The 25106-nt window shown below is 39.1% G+C and overlaps 1 protein-coding gene and 1 long non-coding RNA gene across 10 annotated transcripts; both read left to right on the top strand.

Moving 5' to 3' along the window:
* Positions 1-32: 32 nt before the first annotated feature.
* Positions 33-1191, top strand: LOC133709246 (uncharacterized). The gene is made up of 3 exons (XR_009846186.1): positions 33-367; positions 521-824; positions 905-1191. It is a non-coding gene; the product is annotated as an uncharacterized LOC133709246 (long non-coding RNA).
* A 3157-nt stretch (positions 1192-4348) lies between these two features.
* On the top strand, positions 4349-9422 carry LOC133709243 (choline monooxygenase, chloroplastic-like). 9 transcript variants are annotated; one of them, XM_062134923.1, is made up of 14 exons: positions 4349-4741; positions 4823-4868; positions 4963-5098; positions 5218-5292; positions 5398-5598; positions 6086-6183; positions 6971-7108; positions 7207-7307; positions 7786-7831; positions 7925-8053; positions 8494-8604; positions 8694-8785; positions 8883-8920; positions 9137-9422. In XM_062134923.1, exons 1-6 carry the CDS (start codon positions 4468-4470, stop codon positions 6149-6151), a joined length of 798 nt encoding a protein of 265 aa, XP_061990907.1. In that variant the 5' UTR covers positions 4349-4467; the 3' UTR covers positions 6152-6183; positions 6971-7108; positions 7207-7307; positions 7786-7831; positions 7925-8053; positions 8494-8604; positions 8694-8785; positions 8883-8920; positions 9137-9422. The 9 variants fall into 9 exon arrangements, with proteins under 9 accessions (XP_061990907.1, XP_061990905.1, XP_061990906.1 ...); XM_062134921.1 differs by having other exon boundaries at positions 9004-9422; XM_062134922.1 differs by lacking the exon at positions 8883-8920.
* Positions 9423-25106: the final 15684 nt, after the last annotated feature.

Below are 25106 nucleotides of genomic sequence, written 5' to 3'. Positions count from 1 at the left end.
TTATTCTCATATAGTCATAGACGTCTGTAGCAAACATTTTTCATACAGTTATCTGTATGAATAATTTTTTTTTTCCTTTTTTTACTCTAATACTAGGAAAATGTAGAATTAAGTTGGAAAATTATCGCGGTGTACTCTGTATAGGATTCATCAGAGAGCACGGAGGATAGTCATCTTCATTTCAATAGCAGCTCAACAGAAACTCCGGTAGGTGTTTGGAGACAGAGAGAAAGAACCCAGATCTGATTTTCTTCGAAGCGAATGAGAGCACGACTCCTCCGTACCGGATCGCTTGATTTTCTTCCTCTCTCTCTTATATCTTTAACTCCAGATCTGATCTTGGATTTAAGAAGCAGATCGATTCCAGGTCTGTTCTTTGATCCTTTATCTCAATTCTCTATGTTCAATTTGTTATTGGATCTTGAATTAGTGAAATAGTGAAATAGCCTTTCATGGTTCTTTTCTGATCCGGAATTTCTTTGGATTTTATATAAAATCATACTCCGTCGTCTTCCTCCAGGTATTTCACTTCCAATACAATAAAAAGTGGGGTTCTGCATCATGGGTTCCAAACTCCAAGTCAAACTAAAGTTCCTCTCAAAAAAGCTGCTCATAAAATGAGTGAATAATTTTGGTTTAAGTTACCCCCGTGCCTCGTGCTCTTGTGGTTAAATATAAGCATCATTCTTCTTGATTTTTTTTCAGGTTATAAATTGATTTATAATCTGATAATCTGATCGTCGATGCTTATTTGTTTTAAATGGCTAACATTCCAAAAGATAGCAAATACTTGGGTCTTGATCTCAGGTGTCATTTGGCATAAGGTAATATTTTTTTCCCCTTGATTTTTGCATCTGCACTCATGCCTTTCCAATTGATATTGATCATCAATTGACAAAAACAGAGGGGGTTCTGATCGATCTTCTGTAGATGCAAACAGAGGGGGTTCTGGTCTTCTGGAGATGCAGCAGACGAAGGGGAAGATGAAGAGAACGGGAAGATGAAGAAATGAAGAATTAATCTGGAGTGTGTTTCTTTGTTCAATCATGTATATTTTGTTTGTATATTTATTGACATTCATCCCCTTCTCCCTCCTTGTATCGAATATGATGAGAATTTTAATAATTAGTTAATATTATTGGTTGTTCTTCAAATATATATTGTTGGTTAATAACTTAATATTCAACATTATTTAACTAATTCTATTTTTACTGTGTAGTTTATGCAGATTTAGTTTAGTGATTAATATTCTCACTGATTTTTAAAGATAAATTTTATATTATATTTATATGTATCTCATGCGAGCATGTGCTGGTCCCACAAAAAAGTTCACACTGATTTTTTTATCAGTGTGGAGAGACCAAAGGCCACCCCCCTCAAATGGGACAGAAATCCAATCCGTGAGATATTATACTCACTGATTTTAATCAGTGTGAATAGTCAAATTTGCTAGTAGTGTTATACGATGATCCAACGGTCATATCCTCATGGATCGCCCTTAGGTTCATCCTCTCAAAATTATGTGAAGATCCAACGGTTGGATCGTCTTAGATCGCCCTTAGAATCATCCTCACAAAATTATATGACGATCCAACGGTCGGATCCTCAAGGATCGCCTTTTGAATCATCTTTTCACAATTATACGAAGATCCAACGGTCGGATCCTCACGGATCGCCCTTAGGATCATCCTCTCAAAATTATGTGAAGATCCAACTGTTGGATCGTCCCAGATCGCCTTTAAAATCATCCTCATAAAATTATACGACCATCCAACGGTCGAATCCTCACGAATCTCCTTTTGAATCGTCTTTTCACAATTATACGAAGATCCAACTGTCGGATCCTCATGGGCAATCAGAAAAATTATAAAAATGCCCTGGTTGAAAAAAATAAAAAATAAAAAATGGGGAACCCACATGGGTAATGGGAAACCCCGCCCCCGCCCCCCGTTTGCCCATTCCTACTTGGGATGTCCTTGCGTGATGATTTCGAGTCCAGCAGCTGTGAAATTCCTGCTCCTGACGAAAGCCCATCTGTTCAAGCTTGTTCTCCGACCCTTTATGTCGGCAACCCTCAAAAACAAAGTCGAAGACATTGACTCCATCGACAAGGACTCCTTTCAGTCCTGGGAAGGCCAGTGTTTCGTCTTCCACCATCTGAGTTTTTCTTCATCTCTCTGTATTGGGTTGACTATCACTAAAATTATTTGTATTGGGTTGAAATGGATGAGGATTGGAATTTCTCAGATAAGTCTGAAATAGGTTGGGATATTTTTCTCAAAGGTGAGTCCTTGTGAGTAGGTGGGGTGAGATCTGAGTTGAAGAAATTATTGGGATTGGGCTTCACGAAGGGCGAGTTGGGCCATATCTTAGAGGTGGAGACAAGGCGGCCGCGGTTGATGGTGATACTGGCGGTGAGGAGAGGAGCTGGTGAGGGTGTCTGTATCAACTGTTGTGTTTCAACCCTTTTTTTCGACATCCTTGAAGAGACAGATTAAGAAATATGACGGAAACCACACAAACTAATGGAGCAGATGACGATGTATTTAAATTGGGTCGGGTTTTCAACTCCATGTACTTATGTGATAGTTTCAGAAGTTAAGCAAGCTTAATCCGTCAGTGTAAAAAAGTTCATGTACTATTCTTGAAATTTTGCTCAAGATAGATTACAATAGGGATTTCCATTTGGCCTACGAATCAATGGGTCGAGGAGGCCCGTGAAAGCCTGGCCCGTTGGTGTTGAGGGTCGGGCTTGGTTTAAGAGTTTTAAGCCCGACTCGCCCCATAGACCTAACCCGCCAAAGGCCCGAAGAATCTCATTCAATCAGGCCCGTAAATACCATTTGTCCATAAGTCCGCAAATAAAATACTATACTCTATGTGTAGTTATATATATATATATATATAGAGGCCCGATCAGGAGCGGACGTCCGCACTTTCGCTAAAGTGCGGACGTCGATGCAGCAGCGGATTCCAGGCGGCAGCGGCGGCGCGGGGCTGGCCGGAGGGAGGCAGGAGGCGTCCCAGACCTCTTCTGGGCGGCGTTCGAGGTCGGAGGAGGTCGGGCTTGCCGGTTTCTGGGCAGCCACCTCACCTGCAGTTGCAGGTTCTGTGCAGCACCGCATAACCATCGCCGGCGACTCCACCGGACCGCAGACCCCTCCGCACGACCCCCAGCGTCCCTCCGGCAAGCCGCGCCGCGCCGTCGCCTTTCGATCGAGGCCGGAGGAGCGACGTCCGCACTTTTTCTGGGTTGCGGACGTCCGCTCTCGAACGGCTTTATATATATATATTAGACAATACATAATATTTTATACAAAATTGCTCACCTAAGGGACAATTTTAAGGGATTGTGAGAGACAAATGCATCTTAACCACATATATTAAATATAAAAGCAGAAATTATAATAACTTAAAACTGTGCATTTATTTTCAGCCGTCATATTCACTTGTCCCTCACAGTCCCTTAAAAACTGTCCATTAGGTGAGCAGACCTTATATATTATATATTCACAATACACACACACATATATATATAAAGTGCTTCTCTGCTAAGGACCTCCGGATATATTAAAATATGCAGATTTCCTTGATAGACTCACTTTTCGATCGCATATCTATATCTCAACCGTTCAGTTTTTAGTTATATATGAGTAGATCATCTCTGCAAAATTTTCAGCCAAATTGATAATCATTAAGGCATTCAAAACTGCGATTTACAATTATGAACACGAACGGTTCAGCTTGGACAAATTCGATTCGTCCATTAATTTAATCTAGTTCGTACCTTAACGATCATCAATTTAGCTAAAAATTTGCATAAGTGATCTATACATTAAAACTTAAAAACTGAACGGTCGAAATGTGGATATACGATCGAAAAGTGAGTCTATCAAGGAAATTCGCATATTTTAATATATGCAAAGGTCCTTAGCAGAGAAGCATTATATATATAGACACGTGTGTGTGTGTGTGTGTGTCAATGTGTGTATTGTAATATATTAGACAATACATGCATATATATAGTGAGGGATCCTTATTTTTTTAATTTTAAGAGATATCTTATTAGACCCACTTTTCGATCACATCTCCACCGCTAAGTTTGTAGGTCTATATGAGTAGATAACTTTTGCAAATTTTCAGCTAAATTGATAATCATTAAAACATTTAAAACTGCGATATAAAATTATAAATATGAACAGTTCAGGTTGGACAGATTCGGTTCGTCCACTGATTTAAACTAGTTCGATACCTTAATGATCATCAATTTAGCTGAAAATTTACAGATTTGATCCATATATTATAACAAAAAAACTGAACGATCGAGATGCCGAAATATAATCGAAAAGTGAGTCACACGAGGAATCAGAAACTCCAGTTTTAGATGGTTTTCATTTCCAACGACCAGACGGAACTGGGCGGTTGCAGTTACAGGGGAAAAGCAAAAAAAGTCAAAAGCACAGAAGCATGGAAACGACGATGACTATGACTATGGCAAGCCTCAAACCCAAACCGATGCGACCCAAAAGCCCTTACCTTCCCCATCCATTGAACTCAAGAAGAATCTTCAAGTCCTTGTCTCTCCCCAATCATTCAGTGGGAGCCCCGACACTGGTGGATCAATTCGACCCGACAATCCCAATAGAGCGAGCCGTGACTCCACCCAGCTCATGGTACACCGACCCTTCCTTTTATGCTCAAGAACTCGACTCCGTTTTCTACCGTGGCTGGCAAGCCGTAGGTCAGCTCCTATTTGATTCATCTCTCTAATGATTACAACAATCAGTCTATGAGCTTCTGAAATTGTTTTCAATTTTTTCAGGATATACTGAACAGATAAAGAATCCTGGGGACTTTTTCACCGGCAGGTCTGCTTTTCAAGATTGAAGCTTTTTGACGAGTTATTAGTAGTTGAGTTGTGTTTGGATTTTTGGGTTCTAATGACTTTTGATGAACTGGCAGATTGGGGAATGTAGAGTTTGTTGTGTGTCGAGATGAGCATGGCAAGCTTCAAGCTTTCCACAATGTTTGTCGTCATCATGCCTCAATTCTTGCCTACGGAAGTGGCCGAAAGTCGTGTTTTGTGTGCCCTTATCATGTCAGTTTTACTTTTTTACATTGAGATTGCTCCATGTTGATTGCTAGCTTCTACTTAGGAACTTGTTTTGTAAATTATTTCTTTGACATGATTACACAAACATGCTGACCATATTGCAGGGGTGGACATATGGATTAGACGGCGCACTTCTCAAGGCAACTAGAATAACAGGAATACAGAACTTCAATAAACATGTATGCTCTGACATTTTTTTTTTAATGCAATCGTATTCTGCTATTGAATAATTACCGTCTAAATGGGGGGATAATCTAGTTGATATGTCTGACCATGAAGGGTAGGAGTTTGGGCTTACACCAGTAAAAGTAGCTACTTGGGGACTGTTTGTTCTTGCAAATATGGAGCCAGAGGTTGACAGTGATGTAGAAATCGTGGAGAGCGAATGGCTTGGGAGCTCCTCAGATGTTCTGAGTACAAATGGGGTTGATACATCATTAAATTATGTTTGTAGACGTGAATATATGATTGAATGTAACTGGAAGGTACAGTTCTGTACTTGTCTCGTTTAAAATTTCCACCCTATTTGATCTTCTCTTTGAAACCTAAGTAAAAAAATTTCTCTGCTATAATCTTCTTTGAGGTCTTTTGTGACAACTACTTAGATGGGGGATATCATGTGCCTTATGCACATAAAGGCCTAGCATCTGGTCTTAACCTTGATGGTTACTCTACCACAGTATGCTTACTTTTGGATGTGTACTTCATTTACCGTTTCTTGACCAATTGAAGTGTCGGTAACCCTCATGTAGCCCATCTGTGTATTTGGCCTTTTCTTTTTGCTTTTTTCTTGTTATTTATTTTAGCAGCTATATATATTCTTGCAATCCTGCTTGTCACCGTGATAGAGTTAATTTGTTGATTTACTACATTTCTATAAAGTTAGGATGTAAGCCAACAGTGGATTTATATTCTGACATGTGATGCGTGATGGTGTTTCTTACATGTTATATCTATTTCTTTCACATTTAGGCCGAATTGGTCTTGCTATGGGTAAACAAGCGACTGAAGTTGTTAAAGAGAGTTCTGATTTCATAGTCTTGGATGGCAATTTCGCTACTGTAGCCAAGGTTTGTTTAAGCTGTTGCTTTTTATCTTCCTTGTTGCTTTTTCGGTAAAATTCGTGAGGGAATGATTGAATTGAAATTAGTGGGGGATTTTAATCCAATGGTGGAGAGTTTGAACCTCTTATTCCCTTCTAGATTCTTTCTGGGAGAAAAAAAATGGTGATTTCTTGAAGGACAGTTGTCAGCTCGTGATCAGCAGAAAATAACTCCAGCGAAAGTCTTGCTGGCTTAAAAAATAGTTTATACAATAATACTCGGTTTTAACTGAATTTTCCGTACCAAATGATATTCCAGTAAATATGAGAGTATATAGTTGTTATAATAGTCAACTGAGGTCTAGACTCCAGAGTAAGCCCATATATGATAAATGAAATATTCCAATACTATTTAGCTACAAAACTTGATGACTGAATTGGTGAGCTGCGGTAATTTAATCTGTAGCAATTAGCACATGGGATGCTTCATTCAAGAATAAGCTCTATATCTGTTTAAACTGGAATTTGTAAGGACTTGTACTGAAATTTGGCGAATTTTTCTGAAACCAAAAAGGATTAGCCAATATCAGTTTGCATTGGTTTATTCGGTGTCTGGACACACCAAAGGCCATGATATCAAAGTTTTGACATCAAAAGATGTGACTTTTTCTAAAAATGTATGAGGCATGTGATTCAAAAATAAAATTTAGTGTAGCAAATCCTACTTCCAAACATATATTTTATGTCCCTGGATGTTGGATCTTCTTTTTATTACTTTAAATTGCTGATTCATGAATGACATTAAAATTCTTCAGGGTTTCAGATGGGGACGATCTATGCATGAAAAGGTTCTGAGAGTTATGCAGCAGCAACTTACAGCCAATAGTGTAGCAGTAACTATAAACTGCTTGGCGGCAGTATACTATCGTCACATTCCGCTCAATGCTGTGCAGGTTTTTTCTCTGTTTCTTTCACATTCTGTTTTATATCTCTCCATTGATGCACCTGAGGATGTGGATGTGTTAATTTGTTTTCCTTGTCCTTTGCACAGTTTGTGTGGGTGAATGTTATCATATTTGGTCTTGGACCACTAGTATTGGTTACTGAATCTCTGGCTGATGACCTGATGAACGTATCCCCTATTGACTGAGGGTAAGATTTCTTTGATGGTCAAGTAGAATCAGTTGGTTTCCATTGACCCCATATAAGAATAGATACATATGTATGTACGTATGTATAGGTGTGTGTGTGTGTGTGTGTGTCATGGTTTCCCACTCTACATTGTACTTCATCGATCCAAGTCCAACTGTCTATTTTTATAACTTTACAATTCTCCATTCAGTGATTGACCTTGCGAAAAATCAGTCAGCTATAATGGTAGCAAACTCCGGTCAAAAATTGTTGTATCATAATCTGCCTCATGCTCAAAGAACTAAGAAACTAATTAGTTTTGATGATTATTTTTCTAGTCTCTTCACTTTTGTTTTTCACTGATATAGTTATATTATGTTCTTCTTTCGATATGGTTGCTTAAACTAGACCCATATCTCTTGAATTTTGAGTTCAATAGTCAATAAAACCAAATTCTGTGATGGTTATGGTAACGCACTTCTGGTACAATATTTTACAGAAAACCTTGTATAAAATATATTCGGTGGAGGAGACTGTTGATAGAGGTACATGTTCTTTTCTTGAACTAAACCAATCAAAAGTATTACCATTGTCTTTTTGATAAATTTTTTACTGTAAATGTGGCTTGGAACTTTCAGGTTCTGTACCTAATTATTGCCCTGCTTGTCATCAATTTTCAAGGAGGGAGTTTACTGAAAAATTATACCAGAGACCATGCCACCAAAGTGAAAAATACAATGATATTCAACACATTTGTTATTTGTCAGGTAATTTAGTCATCACTAGTTAAATAGAAAGTAATTTCCCTTTTCTTTGTTTTTAATCAAAAGAAAGCTTCTGGGTTTGATTTAGGGTGTTATAAAGCAAAGTGTTTTGTAATAGTTCAATATTCATTTCCGGTTCTAAACATCAGCAGTTCGTGATGTGTTCTCTTCATGATGCTGCCTGTGTTTGTATTTTTACTTTTTTAGGTATTTTTTCTGTCTAAATTTTTCTAAAAGACACCTTACTATGCCATCAGCAATATGAGGACTATGACAAGCTTCCCATTTTGAATTAGGATGTTATAAAGCAAAATGATTTGAAAAAAAGTTATCTATTCATTGCGTTCTATACATTAACAACCCCTGATCTGCTACTCTCTTCCATTTAATTCCATATGCTGCATTATTATCATTTCAAGGAATCTAATTTGTTCATATCTCAGATTTCCATTGAATTTGGAGTTCAAAAGACTGGTATAGTGGACCATCCTTTGAAATGGGTTACTGCTAACTCCGTGTTTCTGGGAATAGTGGGAATAATTCTTGTGATTCAGGTGCGACATTTTGTACTCTTTTTCTTTTCTGTCGTGTGGCTTGATACATATACTCCCATCTGAATACACTTTATGTTGCTGTTCTGTAGCTTATCATCATTGAGTTTCTTGGGAAGGCGTTTTTCATAGTCAGGCTTGACTGGAAAGAGTGGCAGTTTTCCCTCACTCTTGGTATTGTCGAGTAAGTTGATGATTGAAGATATCTTTAGTTCATTACAGTTTTAAGGGTGTTACCCAAATGTTATTTGTTGTTACTGAAGATTTTTTTTTCTTTCAAGGTTTCTTTTTATTGTCACCCCACCCCTCCCTGATGCCAGTAAGATTTGTGTTGTTAATGAAGACGATTATCACATATAATCATATGTGCTCAAGTTTCCTGAATTTCACGTTTGGGTGCAGGATGGTATTGGCTATCTGGTCAAGAAAAAAAAAAAAAAAAAAAAAAAAGATGGTTAACTCAGTGTCACAAGTTGAATACTCAACTGACTTATCTTCTTTTGTTTGCTGAAAACTCTCTCTTTCTCTCTCCCAGGTTGTTGTTTGCACTGCTTCTATTCATGAAGCACTTGACACAAAGGAATCATCATTAAGATTCGATGTCGGTGATGTTTAAGATTTGAAGGTTCCATGTATACATCTTCATGAAAATCTTGTGCAGTGGAGTTGCAGTAAGTGAACTTGAAAGTTGTGTCATATGGTGTATATAAGAAATACGCTTCCCACTGAAAGCCTTACATTCATGTAAATTCTGATATTATGCAGTTGATTTTATTACAAAACTGCCTTTCGTATACAAGAATGACTGCTAAAAATCTCAACCACATAACCACCAATTAGTGGGCTGTTATAGAGTTGCAATGGATCTTTTGGGATACGTTGTTTCTTTCCTAGCTTAGTGTTCCCTATTCTTGGGTTTTTGATCAGCAATGACAACATATGGCAGGTTGTACATTATAGTGGAACATCATGTGATTTGATGATGTTCAGCCTCCCAGACGTTCATTGCTGAACTCGTTTACCCTCGCACCTTCTCTTCATCTTCCTCATTTTATGATTTAGCTCCTTGGGTATGTTTTTATTAATTATACGACCGACATGTTGAATAGCCTTTCCAATTATCAATATATTGAACTTGAATAGTATCGTTGTGTATAAATAGGTTGTCTAGGATTCCAGCTTCAGCATAGGGGAAGGGCCCTTAGATGAATCGATCTGAACCACAAAACGCTGGCTAATTTAGAGTATATATGAATTTTGAGTTGATGGATTAAACAAGACAACGAAGTTACTCATGTAATACGTCCCTCTTAATCTTCAGTTTGCCGGTAAATTGTCTCATACATAAGAAGTTAATTAGGTTCCTAGCCCAATTGGATGGCTAACTCCAAATTGCCCGATTAATATCAAGCAAGCATGGCTTAGGTCCTCATTAGGCCGCGCCCGCTTTAACATCAAGCCTTGACATTAAACCAGTTTTTTTTTTTTTTTTTTTTTTTCACAAGTAATGCCTTCATTACATTTTTCGAGTCAAATTGGCCTGGTATGATTATACGGGTGAGGTTTTTTAATCTTTCCATACCAGTCATTTACTTACTTCTTTTAGTACGCCCCACACGCGAAAGAAAAAGTAAAACTTAATTAGAAAGAGTTCTCGGCCAAACGCTATTGGAGTTATTGCTACAGCGTTCTGCCCAGAGAGGAGATTGTTTGCGTGGAGCTCACCCATTTTTGAATCTTGGTTTAGGTTTAGAAGCGGAGGATGGTGGTGATGTAGTTGACGTGAAGGTGGGAGCTGCAACTGAGTTTCAAGAGTGGGCCTGGAATCAGAAACCTGAGTTAATTTGGTTTAGTGCTCTTCGGCTTGGCTCTGACCCTGGTTCTCTATTTCAGGCCTGGTTCCCTATTTCGAGCCTGGCCTTGGGCTGAGTCTGGGCCTCTGGGTGTAGCACCTCTATGCATTATTTATTTATTTATTTATTTTCTCTATTTAGGTTTTTCTGTTTAGTTTCTTTGTTGTTTAATTAAGTCTGAACATAAGTGGTCGTGTTATTGGCTCACTACAATACCCCGTTGATCAATTGATGACAATTTTCACACCTTTTTATCACGTGTATTCACTGCTCAGGATGTGGAATTGACTCAAGCACATGTCAATCCTTCACATATTTAAAGCCACTTATCCGGTTGGTATGTTGATGTTCCACTTCTAACAATGTTGGAACTTTGTCGGATTTGTAGCCTTTATGGTCTATGTGACCATCTTTCTGGGCTTATGGTGTATCAGAGATTTATTAGCTTCATTATTGTCCTCTTAGACTGAGGACGTTATGTTTAAGCTTGTTAGTACGTAGCTCTTCATTGATAGAAAGATATGATATTCATATACTCAGTGAATTTTATGCTCAATTGTACTAAATTATCATTTGATTCATCAAGCATTTTACCATTTTAGTACTGTTTAATATGTACCTTAACATCGAGTAATTGTATAAATTTTGCGCATTTTTGGTTGTTCATAAATTTAACAATTTTAAAGGAGAATTAACTTCATTAATAAAGACTAGTCTTGCCCGTAGATTTTCAGTTTTTATTTTTTTCTTTTAAAATTTATAAATTAGAAGTATATGTTAAAGTAAAATGACAATTGGAATTGGTCTGCTCATTTCATTTCATAACCTCTTTATATAGGGAGAGAATTACAATGGAAAGAACAATTACAATGATGACATTAACTACTGATTGGTCCGTAATCCATGCTGATTGATGGTAATTGCTAATTGCTTGATTCCATGTCCGTCAATCACTTTGACGAAGGCACATAATGTGTTTTTCCTTTAACACTCCCCCTTGTGCCAAGTCAAAGATGAAATGGTGCATGAGTTGTTGCCTCACTAAAAACCTTGCCAAGTAACAATAAAAACCCTGTGGGACAAAAAATACACCTTGGTCGAAGGAAAAGAGCACAACGCATCTTTTACATTTGAGTATGACATGTGTGTGTTAGACTCCCCCTGACGTCTACACCTCCCCCTGATACTTACATTAATCTAGGGAGCTTGGAAAGTCTTCGCATTCCTATGCTTTTCACATGTTTCTCAAATGTGTCCTTAGGCAGTGATTTGGTGAACAAATCTGCCACATTCTCCTCAGACCTTACTTGATTCATTTGAATCTTGAGGAGACCCTGTTGTTGCTGATTATAGGAAAACTTTGGCGATATGTGTTTTGTATTATCACCCTTGATATATCCTACCTTCATCTGTTTGATGCAAGCTGCATTATTTTCATAAATGCAAGTAGGCTTTTCAGTGGTAGAACTCAAACCACTAGTCCCTCGAATATGTGTAATGATAGCTCTTAACCATACACACTCACAAACCGCCTCATGTAAAGCAATGATCTTTGAGTGGTTCGAGGAGGTAGCCACAAGGGTTTGCTTGGTTGATCTCCAAGATATCGCCGTGTTCCCAATGGTAAATACATAACCAGTTTGGGAACGATCTTTATGTGGGTCAGAGAGATACCCAGTATCAGCAAAACCAACCAAAATGTCATTTGGCGTTTCGGTGTAGGGAGTGGCGCTTTCTCCATCAACATTTCCTTTAGGGATTGTAGTTCCATCTGCGGTCCCTCTTGTCTCTCTGTAGGGAAAGAACAGTCCCAAGTCAATGGTTCCTTTTAGGTATCGAAAATGTTCTTGATACCATTCCAGTGACGCTGCGTTGGCGCTGAGCTGAATCTAGCTAACAAGTTCACTGAGAATGCAATGTCTGGTCGAGTACATTAGGCTAGGTACAATAATGCGGCTATTGCACTTAGATAGGGAATTTCCTTTTCGTCATCTTCCTTTGGACGAAATGGATCTTTCCTTGCATCCAAGCTTCGACCGATCATGGGAGTGCTAGCAGGATGCGCTTTGTCCATGTTATATCGCCTGACTTTTGGACATACGCAGACTGGTGGATTAGTATTCCACAAACTCGGTGTTCTAGTTCAAGGCCTAGATAGAATCGAGTTTTCCCAAGATCCTTTATCTCAAATTCGGATTTCAAGTAGCTCGCGGTTTCTCTTATTTCGTCAAGAGTACCTATTATGTTCATATCATCGACATATACAGCTACAATTGCAAATCCGGAACTTGTTTTCTTTATGAATACGCAGGGGCATACTTCATCGTTCTTATATCCCTTCCCAATCAAGTAGTCACTTAGACGGGTATATCACATCCGCCCGGATTGTTTCATTCCGTAAAGTGAGCGTTTCAACTTAATTGCAAACGCACTCCGTGGTTTACAGTCACTTGACTTGGGTAATGTAAGGCCATCAGGCACTTTTCATAGATATCTCTGAATCTAGATCCCCATAGAGATATGCAGTAACCACATCCATGAGCTGCATTTCTAGTCATTCGGAAATTACCAAGCTAACTAAGTAGCGGAACATTATAATGTCTATTACGGGAGAGTATGTCTCCTCGTAGTCAATTCCAGGGCGTTGTGAGAAACCTTGCGCCACAAGGCGAGCCTTGTACCTCAGGACTTCATTCTTCTCATTACGCTTTCTGACAAAGACACATTTATGTCCTACAGGCTTTACACTTGGTGGGGTTAGCACTACCAGACCAAATACCTGTCTCTTTGTCAAAGAATATAATTATGCTTGGATTGTTTCTTTCCATTTAGGCCAATCTGCTCTTTGTTGACATTTTGCAACAGAGCGTGGTTCGATATCATCGTGCTCTATGATTCCTTGAGCAACAGTATATATCATCAATGTGTATGGAAGATCTTTCTATCAACTCATACGCATTCTCATAATCCTTTGAGATTTCTTTGTTCTCTGGAATCATTTTAAACATCGGAGCGTCCTCCAGTATTGATTCATAGACATAACTATAATCAGAGACAATCTCATGAGAGGGATTCTATACATTGATGATTGGTTTGTGCCTTACTCGCCCTCTTCTTCCTTGGGTGAGTGTCAATCGAACCAAGTGGCCTCCCCCTCTTCTTTGGGGAGCCACGGCCTCAACCACACCTCCACTAAGTGTGGTTGCAGTGCCTCTATCTGCGGCACCGTGCCCCTTGTTGGGGACTTCTAACCTTGCAGGCACATTTGCAGCTGGTATATGTGATCTCGTCACTTTTGTGATATCAGTAAACGCATCAGGCATCAAATCTGCTACGTTCTGAAGATCGATTATTCTTTTCACTTCACTTTCACTTTGTGAAGTGCGGGGATCAAAATGAGACAGAGTGGGGACAAACCACGATAATTCCTGTCGTTCCCTTGGAAAATCCTTTTTCCTATCTCCCCCTAACGACGGGAAGACTGTCTCATCAAGTGACAATCCGCAAATCTAGCGGTAAAGAGATCGCCTGTCAAGAGTTCCAAGTAGCGGATAATTGTTGGGGATTCGTATCCAACATAAATACTTAATCGTCTCTGAGGACCCATTTTGGTGCGCTGTGGGAGCGCAATAGGCACATATACTGCGCAACCAAATATGCGTAAATGTGAAATGTCAGGCTCATATCCAGTTACCAACTGGTACGCAGAAAATGGTTGGCTAGCAGTAGGTCTGAAACGAATAAGTAAAGCTGCGTGCAATATTGCATAACCCCAGGCAGATATAGGCAGGTTGGTGCGCATAACCAATGCCCTGCCACCATCTGTAGCTTTTTGATGGTGGCTTCTGCAAGACCATTTTGTGTATGCACATGGGGTACAGGATGCTCTACATCGATCCCAATAGACATGCAATATTCATCAAATGCTTTTGATGTAAACTCTCCAGCGTTATCAAGCCTTATAGACTTGATAGGGTGATCAGGGTGATGAGCCCTTAAGCGTATAATCTGTGCTAGGAGTTTTGCAAATGCAGCATTTCTTGTGGACAATAAAATGACATGTGACCAGTGTGTCGAAGCATCCACCAGAACCATAAAGTACTTGAATGGTCCGCATTCTGGATGGATAGATCCACAGATATCTCCTTGTATCCTTTGTAAGAATGGAATGTTTTGTATTTTTAGCATAGGAAGGTCTCGTTCCTATTTTTGCTAAAGAGCAGGCTTTGCAAAACGAGTAATGTGCCTTTGAAATAGTCAATGAGGCATAATGGGATGGAGGTAGTGTTTCTGGTACTTCAGAAAGCAATGACTGCATTTGAGCAGTACTAGGACCAACACCGTGCAGTGTGGCGAATTTTTCTCCCATTTTATTTTTAACTCGATGTTTGCCTCAAAATCGTCTCGGCCAAAATTAGAGGCCGAGGGACTTGTGGTCCAATTGTCCTTCTTGATACGCAGGCGTGCCAACTCGCGGCCAATTGGCCAAGCGAGGTTTTGATAAGAATTGCGCTTGATCTGACTTCTTTCAAGTGACTGTGGGCCGAGGAAGGAACCGTCTCGGCCGCTGGGTTCTCTTGCCTTTGTTGCAAGGACTTTCGGCGTCTTCACCGATGTTGCTTCTAAAAAGATATTTTTGATATAGGTTGCAGAAAGTAAAGTGCGAAAAGTGAAAGAACAAGAATCTAAATGCGAATTAATTAAATTGCATAAAATTTAAAGAGACTGAAGAGTAAATTGCAGGAAAGATAAAGTGCGGAAGGTAAAGAAAGCGATAAAAATTAAAGTAGGCTAGAGAAAGAATGAAAAGATTGATATTGTAGAGAATTTGATGTATTGATTTTGAGTTGTGTTGGTCGGGGACCTTTTACAATGACCTAGGAGGGTCGTATTTATGCAGTCACATACATAAGGTTTAGGAAATAAATTACAACTAAATTAAATGAATTTCGATCTTAATGACCGAAATTAAGATATGCTCCATATTATCTCATTCCTTAACCGCACTATTAGTACTTCCTTCTTACGACACCATTATATTTGATTTGTTTTAATTTCTGCAATATTGTCTTCAATGCCTTCAAACTCAATAACATCTCGGCATTAATTATATCAAAGAATAATTATTGCCGTTATTTCCTTCCCTTCTCATTTCTTCTCCAAAAGTTAATATCTAATAAAATCTCATAAATATGAAATTTATCGAGTATCAACAAGAAAAGCACTATATTTTCCTCATCGATTCTATCGGCCAATTGATTTACGGGCCGGTTTACCAAAAATAGGTACAAACATAGCCCCCCCCAGTTCCTTGAGCCTCGGCTTGAGCCGAGTGGTTAAGGAACTAGTGAATAATGTCGGCCTCGTTATCGAGTGAACTCTTGGGCAAGAGAAGAAAATTACTCTTGGCCTAACATCAAAAATATTTTCCAGCCATAATCATAGAGAACCATGGCCTTTTACGGCTGCCGAATCACAAGATGGCTGCCGACAAACAATTCTTTCTCCTCTTGGTGGTATGCTTATAAATGTTTAGCTCCAAAACTTTCAAATTTACAAATGCTTGTTGCATGATAGCACTTTTGCAATTGAAAATTAAAATGAGATTCATACCTTTATTGGCTACACGTCTCCATTCCACAATTAATAAGCCATCAAGGTCACCATTCACCTTTAAATATCGGCTCTAGTTTTGCAGTAGCATGCTTACTGTTTTTACAACCATGCATCACCAACTTCTCCTTTTTATAAAAGCTCTCGGCCACTTTACTTTCTTTTGGCCGTTAAAAATCGCTTGTATTTTTTTTTTTTTTTTGGAAACGAAGGCAAGAAAACAGAACGTGAAAATTATCGTAGCCAATTTGGAGGAGGCCAACGATGTTTTATTGCAAACTTGGAATTTCTTTTGTTTGTGGCCTTTGATTCAAGCAAATGGAGGCACTATAACATTGAATTTGAATAACTTATATCTTCTTGATCTTCAACCACTAAGTAGGCTGAACGTTGAAGCTCACCAAGTGTATTTAAATGACCCACTTCGGCTTTCATTTCAAACTTGGCCGATTTTGATTTTTCTAGGTCAGTTTTATCTCCGACAATCATGTCAAAGTGTACAAGCTCCTCACTTAAATAATCAACTTCTTGATGGTGCATTAGCCCTCCGAGTGGATCAAAGCTATGAATTCCGTCATCTTCATATGTCTCATAAATAGGCTCAATGTCGAAATTAAATTTGGGCTCACCATCTGGAGGAAAATCAACCTCCTTGTCAAAAATGCAACAATATTGAGGTTGCGTTTTGGGTGTTTGTAAACGGCATGGCTATTGAAATCAACAAAACTTTTGCACGCAGCATAACTGTACCTCCCATTGACACCATATATTGAACTTGAGCCGTTTGAATTCCGCTCAGAGAAACTCATTGTGAATACGCCTAAAACATTAGTGTCCCACTGGGCGTGCCAAAAGATGTTTGCCTCAAAATCGTCTCGGCCAAAATTAGAGGCCGAGAGACTTATGGTCCAATTGTCCTTCTTGATACGCAGGCGTGCCAACTCGCGGCCAATTGGCCAAGCGAGGCTTTGATAAGATTTGCGCTTGATCTGACTTCTTTCAAGTGACTGTGGGCCGAGGAAGGAACCGTCTCGGCCGCTGGGTTCTCTTGCCTTTGTTGCAAGGACTTTCGGCGTCTTCACCGATGTTGCTTCTAAAAAGATATTTTTGATATAGGTTGAAGAAAGTAAAGTGCAAAAAGTGAAAGAACAAGAATCTAAATGCGAATTAATTAAATTGCATAAAATTTAAAGAGACTGAAGAGTAAATTGCAGGAAAGATAAAGTGTGGAAGGTAAAGAAAGCGATAAAAATTAAAGTAGGCTAGAGAAAGAATGAAAAGATTGATATTGTAGAGAATTTGATGTATTGATTTTGAGTTGTGTTGGTCGGGGACCTTTTACAATGACCTAGGAGGGTCGTATTTATGCAGTCACATACATAAGGTTTAGGAAATAAATTACAATTAAATTAAATGAATTTCGATCTTAATGACCGAAATTAAGATATGCTCCATATTACTTCATTCCTTAACCGCACTATTACTACTTCCTTCTTACGGCGCCATTATATTTGATTTGTTTTAATTTCTGCAATATTGTCTTCAATGCCTTCAAACTCAATAACATCTCGGCATTAATTATATCAAAGAATAATTATTGCCGTTATTTCCTTCCCTTCTCACTTCTTGCCCAAAAGTTAATATCTAATAAAATCTCATAAATATGAAATTTGTCGAGTATCAACAAGAAAAGCACTATATTTTCCTCATCTATCGGCCAATTGATTTACGGGCCGGTTTACCAAAAATAGGTACAAACACTCGAATGAAGGGATGTCTGTATGAGTTCTTTAAAATACGGATCATCATGTCACGACCGGGATGCCCTACGTGGTCGTGTCAAAGCATGTATGAGTCAGTGTCCCACATTTCATTGTTGGTGACAACATAGGATTCAATAATCTGAATCGTAGTGAAGTACAGTCCACTAGATTGACTCATAAGTTTCTCTAAAATGTGTTTCCTTCCACATTCATTAGAGGTAATATAAATGTATTCAGTTCCATTCTCACAGTGTGTTTCTACATGATAGTTGTTGGCACAAATATTTTTGAATCTTTAACAAGGTTCAATTAGCTCTTGGTGCATACAGAGCGTCTGTGACATTAAATATATCTCATATTCTTTAGAGTATTTCTATGTTAGGTAGAATGATAATCTTTTCATTCTAGTAATTTTTTTTTTTCTAGATGTATTGCTTTACATCGTTATAGTGCTTTTTCGAACCCTATAAATATGTGTAGTAAATAAATTTGAATAAATTCAGTGCTTCAGAATAAAATTCAAAATTTATTAATAAGCCAACGATAATCAAATCAATGTCTTGTTCTAATTCATCAAACCATTATTGAAATAAACTTTAAGACCAAGTAATAGTCTAACTAAAAATGAGGCATTATGCCTTCACAACTGATTTTGGAAAATAAAGTAAATAAAGCAGATCAGTCAAAATCTGGGGCATCGGTTGACTGAGCAAGTTCCTTGTTGCCATTAAAGTCTGCAATTGTGAGGTTGACGTCTGGGTCATGGCCTCCTTCTTCCATATAGTGAGCCTCTTGTTCTTTAGACTCCCTATACCTCTTGTAATTGGCTGCTACTCTGTTGCTTGCTTGGCAGTTCTTGTACCAATGCCCAATGACTCCACACCTATAGCATGGTTCATTGCCAACTGTATTCTGTTTGACTGAAGGGTTCTTAGGTGCCCTTTGCACCTTGTTTCCATGACCACTAGGGCCAACACCACCATCTCTGCGCCATACATTGGGAGGGCCTCCACGGCCCATATCACGACCCCCATGTCCCTTGCCACGTGGTGCATTGTTGCCACGTGGGTAGGGATCAGCACGTCCAACCCTCTTTGCATTGGGGTTCTTTCCACCTTTCACTTTGCCATAATTAGCCTCAGGAATTTTCTTTGTTCCAACAGGCCTGGCATTGTTGTTTAACAGAACCTCATTATGCCTCTCAGCCACTTGCAGTAGGTTGATCAGCTTGTTGAAGGTTGTGATTCGTTTGTTATCATACTCCAGCCTATACTGGTTTGCTAGTATAATTACTGAAGTAGGAAAAGTGGAAAGAGTCTTCTGGATCATATCATCTTCTGTGAGTTCATTTCCACAGAAATTTAGACGTGCCTTTAGGCGCAACATGTCCTTGTTGAAGTCATTGACCCTTTTGTAGTCAAGCAAGCGGATTTCATTCCACTGAACGGTCAGTTCTGGGAGTAAGGTGTCATGAATGTTCCCAAAACGTCCCTTAAGGGCATCCCACAGTTCTTTAGGTGTCTTCAACTGAAGGTATTCCCAGCGTAGGCTAGGATCAATATGTCACCTCAAAAACATTAAGGCATTTGCTTTCACCTTGTCAGACGGTCCATTGTCTTTGGGGTCGGTAATGGTGGCAGTGTAGTCTCTTGCCACAAAGGCAGTTTCCACATCGGAAACCCAACGGTGGTACTCAAGTCCGTCTGAGTCCAAAATGTCAAATTCAGGTCGAGGTGGATCAGCCATCTACATAAACAAGAGAGAAGAAATAAATTACGCAGTCATAAAGACATCCACGTGAATTATTTTCCAAACTTATGAATTAGATTTCAAGACCAAGATTCGTAATGGTCACATTTTTTTTTCTCGATGCTATGTAAAAATACTTTATCATAGTAAGTGTGTGTATAATGCGCATGAATTTTCATTATCATGGCAAAATGGAATTTTATATGTTGCATTACAAAAATAATTATAACACATTTAATAATAAATAAAACATAGCATACATAAAAAAAAAATAAACTACATGGCATGCTCAAATTTCATAAATAATATATAACAAAATATATATATATGGCATGCTCAAAAATAAAATATATACAATAAAATATATAATCATATTTAAAGATAATCATATAAAGCATAAATAACAAGACATGCTTTAAATGATCAAAATTATCTAACTAAACATGCTCAATAACAAAATATAATAAAGGCATAAAAAGCATGCTTAAAAATAGAAAATAAAATTCACATACTTGATTAAAATCATAAAATAAAATAAAGAAAACATACTTGATTTCGAGAAAATAAAACAATCCTAGCACACGCGCGTGTTGATGCAGGCGTGCGTGGCGATGTTTTTGGGCTTGAGAAAACTAGGCCGCTTCCTCTCCCTTTTCAGCAGTGGGCTTTGATCTTTTTTTTCTGGGCCTGGTCTTTTCTTTGGGCCTTCTCTTTTTTCTTTTCTTTTTCTGTTTTTTTTTTCGTTTCTGGGCCTGCAAGGCCTGCTTTTTTTATTTTTTTTATTTGGGCCGGGTGTATACTTGGGCCCTTCTCTTTCTTTTTTTTTCGGGCTGGGATTCCCCCCTTTTTTTTTCCGACCGGACCTTTTCTTTGGGCCGGTTTACTTTTTCTTTCTCTCTGTTTTTTTTTTTTCTCTCTCTTTTTCTTTCCTCTCTTCTTCTTTCTCTGATTCTTTCTTTTCTCTCTGTTTGTTTTTCGGTTTGCAGGAAGAAGAAACTTGTGCAGATGCCGGTCTGGACGAGGGCGCTGGGGCGCTGGGTTTGGGCTAGGCCGGGGCGGGGCTGGGACCGGTGCAGGAGACGAGCGGATCCCAGCTGGCCAATCCGAGCGTTGGCGGAGGCGCTGCTGCAGATGGGCTGCCGGATTCTTCAGCGATCTGTGCTGGGATCTGCGCTGTGGGCTGCGCGGGTGGGCTGGCCGCGTGGGTAGGAGGACGGACTAGGCTGGAGCAGGGTTGCTGGCCGGTTTGGATCGGTGCTGCTGGCCGGTTTGGATCGGTGCAGTGATGGAATTTGGTTGAGGCCGGCTAGAATGGTGGGTCAGCCGGTGTTGCAGGCTCAGGGGGCGGTCTGGGCGAGCAGGAGGTGGCTGCGCAGGCGGTGGCTAGGCAGGGCTTGCGGTCCCCGATCTGGTCGAAGGCGTGGGTGTAGGCTGCAAGATTTTTTTTTTTTTTTGAGAATTGTTGGTGGTGGCAGAATAAGAAATTTTTTTTCCTCTAGGGTTGTTGATTTTTTTCTTTGGCTATTGGCTCTGAGCGTGCTGATAACGTGTTAAAGTAAAATGACAATTGGAATTGGTCTGCTCATTTCATTTCATAACCCCTTTATATAGGGAGAGAATTACAATGGAAAGAACAATTACAATGATGACATTAACTATTGATTGGTCCGTAATCCATGCTGATTGATGGTAATTGCTAATTGCTTGATTCCCTCTCCGTCAATCACTTTGACGAAGGCACATAATGTGTTTTTCCTTTAACAGTATAATATTTATGTCTTGCTAGTTATTTGAAAAAGAGAAATACAGGAAGTTACAGATGAGAATAATGGGAAGTTATCGAGAGATGATGGTAGCGGGAAGTTATTTACGTACATATAGGCTAAGGTTAGTAGAAAAATATCTGCAGATGAGTTTTTATCAAATAATTTTTTTTATTATTTACTATAATAACCTTTAAATATTAAAAATTATTTGAAACCTAATATTATGATGTGGGGTTTTTATGTGTTTTCACTAATGAAATTAAATTAACATTACACGTACTAAAAATGACATATACATTCCCATCTCAACTAGGCCTCATCATTTAACCCGCAGATCAAATAGGCCTATGGAGGCCCGCCTCGGTGGGTAGAGGGTTGGGCTTGGTTTAGGGGTTTCAAACCCGGCCCGGCCCATAGCCTGATGACCTGAATTTTCGTTATTTAATTCTTACAAATGAACCAGTTGTACGATGTTGTTTGTGAAATGGAATTATTTTTGGACGAATAATTATTCAGAAAACGTCATTTAAGGGGGCGTGAAGGTTGACTTTTTATACGTTGAGTTTCTCCAAAAACTTTCTTCACAAAAGTCATAGAGCATTTCGATACAAATTCGTGGACATGCACACATAAATCGGAGTTTGTACGAGAGAGTTATGATTAACGGAAGTTTCTGCTATTTTTGGTAATTATTATAAACAAAATTTCCGTTTTGGGAAAAATCATAATTAACTTTTTTAGAAACTTTCCAAAATTAGGAACCCCCCAAACGCTCCATTCTCTCATTTCGAAAGCGTCGACTCGACCCGGACCCGTTTCATTAACCCGGCCGGAACTCGCTCCTCCAGCAACGCCAGACCACAGCACCTACAGTGGCCTCTAGCGCGGATTCTCATCCACCATGGCGTATCGAAGCAGCGAAACTTGGTGGCGGTAGACTCGATCGGTTCTCCCGATTAGGGCGACGGCAGGACATGAAACCGGTCACGTTTTGCTCCTGGTCGTGTTCTCTTTCGATCCTTGGTGGTGGTTTTGATCGATTCTCAGTGTAGAGTTGCAACTCTCAGTGAACAGTGATTTTTGGCTTGCGGCGACGATCTAGGCCGAATTGGCCCAAGTCTCAGGTATTAAAGTTGATCCCTGTAGTGTAAACTCCATTTTGGACAGTTGGATCAAGCTGGTTTTGAGTTTGGAACAGCGGTGCGTGCGGTACATGTGCAGCTGCCTGTGGCGACGCGTGGCTGCGCGTTCGGCCATGTTTGGGGAAATTTATTTCTTCCTTTTTCATCTACTCATCGATACGAGCATTTTGATATATAATATGTAATTTTTGGAGATCGTTTAATAATGCTAGGGTTTTCTGTAATTTTGAATTATTCAGTTTTTGTTCCGTGAGGATCCGACCATTCGATCGATTGGTAGTTCTAACATATTAATCGTAGGAGTATTCTGGAGACTTTGGGTGATCTCTGTTGAAGTTACGCCTTGATTGGCTTTACTTATGAGTTTTAGTTCAAATGAGAGATTCAGACTTTAATCGCTTTGTGATTTGTGTACTGAATTGAGACCGTATTTTCCTTAGATGCTTGACAGAATGCGTTATGTAAGTATCTAGTTGTGTGGAGACGTTATAGGAATTTCGAGGTGACTAATCTCACAACGTTAATTTACGAACGGACTTACCTTATCGTTTTGGGAGTTATTTATTTAACTGCAAACTGTAATTGGTCATAGTGGCTTTCCTGAGCGAATGACTACATGTGTGTGTGTGTGTGATATATATATATATATATATATATATATATATATATATATATATATATATTCTTGTGATGTGATGTGTGATGAAGCAATATGCATGATTGTGTTCATATTATTGTTTTGAATGTGACTGTTTGGGAAACAATATCGTAGGAAAATATGTTTTCTATTGTTTGAAAAGTATTGAGATTGATGTGACATTTTTGAGTCAAGCGTGACTTATTTTAAATGTATTGGTCTTTATACCAAGAGTCACAGATAGTGATCAGGGAAGGGGAAATTTTTTATTAGATTTATGTAACATTTTTAGGTCAGATGTAACTTATTCAAATGTTTGGTTCGAAGACCAGATGGGTCTAAAAATCAGATGTCACAGATGGTGACCAAGGCATGTAATCGAGGACCAAGCCTTTGGCCGGGCAATTGGTTACGATCAGTTAGAGCTCTAGTCTGTCTGTCATTGTAGCTTATGGGGGTAACGGTAGAGGTTGATTGAGACACATAAGTATGTAGTTTAAAAGAGAGTCTTGAAAGTATTCTTTCTTTTATTGTTTGTGAGGGACTTTGAATTTCATATTGATTTGTTGAGTTATCAAATAATATGTTTTTGTCACAAAGGTGACTTGTGTTGTTCCTTCTAAGGAAAGGACTTGGAGAGTGGGAAGGAATCATGGTTAAGTTGTATCCTTATGTTGATTGGTGGTGTTATTGTGATTGGTGTGAGTTGCTTAATTGATGTGTTTGAGTTACTCATATGAGTTTTCATAAGCTCATTGGGTTTGTTGTGTGACAACTCGGTGCACTATTCGATGGTGTAGGAGTTCATCCTGCAGGTCAAGATAATCGTGGCTGAAGCTGAGATTGTGTATTTGCAGCTTTACGGTAGGAAGCCAATTTTTTGACTTTACCGTTGATAAGACTTCCATTATGTAGTAAGCTCTGAGGAGCATTTAAGTTTTATTTTGTTGTGGCAATTTAATTCCTAAATTTGTGTAATAGATGACTCTATAGAGTAAGTATATATTGACATAGTGAGTTCAGAGCATCAGTATGTACTTGGTTTAAAAGGAAAAAGTTTTCCAGGTATTTTGTATTGATGGTTGAATCATCATGCATGCATAATTCTGAGATTATATTGATTTTTAATTATGTTTAAAAATCGGGGCGTGACACATAGGCCCGGCCCACCAAAGGCCCATAATAGCCCTCCAGGCCCAGCCCGTAAAAGCCAGCAAGGTCTGGCCTGAAAATGCCAGTAAATTAATACATTATATATATTATACATATACATATACGTATACATATATAGAGTCGTTCAGAAGCGGATGTCCACAACCCAGAAAAAGTGTGGGCAACGCTCATCTGAGCTGCATCAAGCGCCGACGGGCATGACGCTGCTCGTGCCCGACGGAACCAGGCCACGATGTCGACCCTCTTCTTCCTACTCGACTAGTCGATGAAGGGTTTGAAGTAGACCTTGATGGTGTTTCCATGGTTTCAGGCGAGCTCGCTGAGCATCGTTGATAATCCGATCACCTTCGCCTTCGCGTTGATGGCTATGCCGTCTGGGATGTCCAGAGCCTTCGTCTGACAACAGAAACGTCGCATCAACGCCTTATTGAGGCCAGAGGAGCGACGTTTGCACTTTTTCTGGGTTGTGGACGTTCGCTTCTGATCGATCAGGTACACACACACACACACACACACATATATATATATATTAAGAAAACAATCTGTTTCCTACCGTTGGATCTGCATACCAGCTGTCTACCACCTAAAGACTAAAAGACCTGGACCTAAAAGATCTCCCAGTTGTCACTCTCACTTTCTCAGCTGCTCTTCACATCTCGACCTAAGCCTCCATCGCTCCTCATACTCCTCTCGACCAAGGATTAAAGTATCTGTATCTACATATCTATCAGAACTTTTTAAAAGGGAGATATCGGAAATATTGAGGATATAGGAGAAAATATATCGTTTTTGAAAGAGTCAATCTATCA

Source organism: Rosa rugosa, chromosome 5 (genome assembly GCF_958449725.1).
Source record: "Rosa rugosa chromosome 5, drRosRugo1.1, whole genome shotgun sequence".
NCBI classification, from domain to species: Eukaryota; Viridiplantae; Streptophyta; class Magnoliopsida; order Rosales; family Rosaceae; genus Rosa; species Rosa rugosa.
This window is presented reverse-complemented; position numbering and strand designations above follow the sequence as displayed.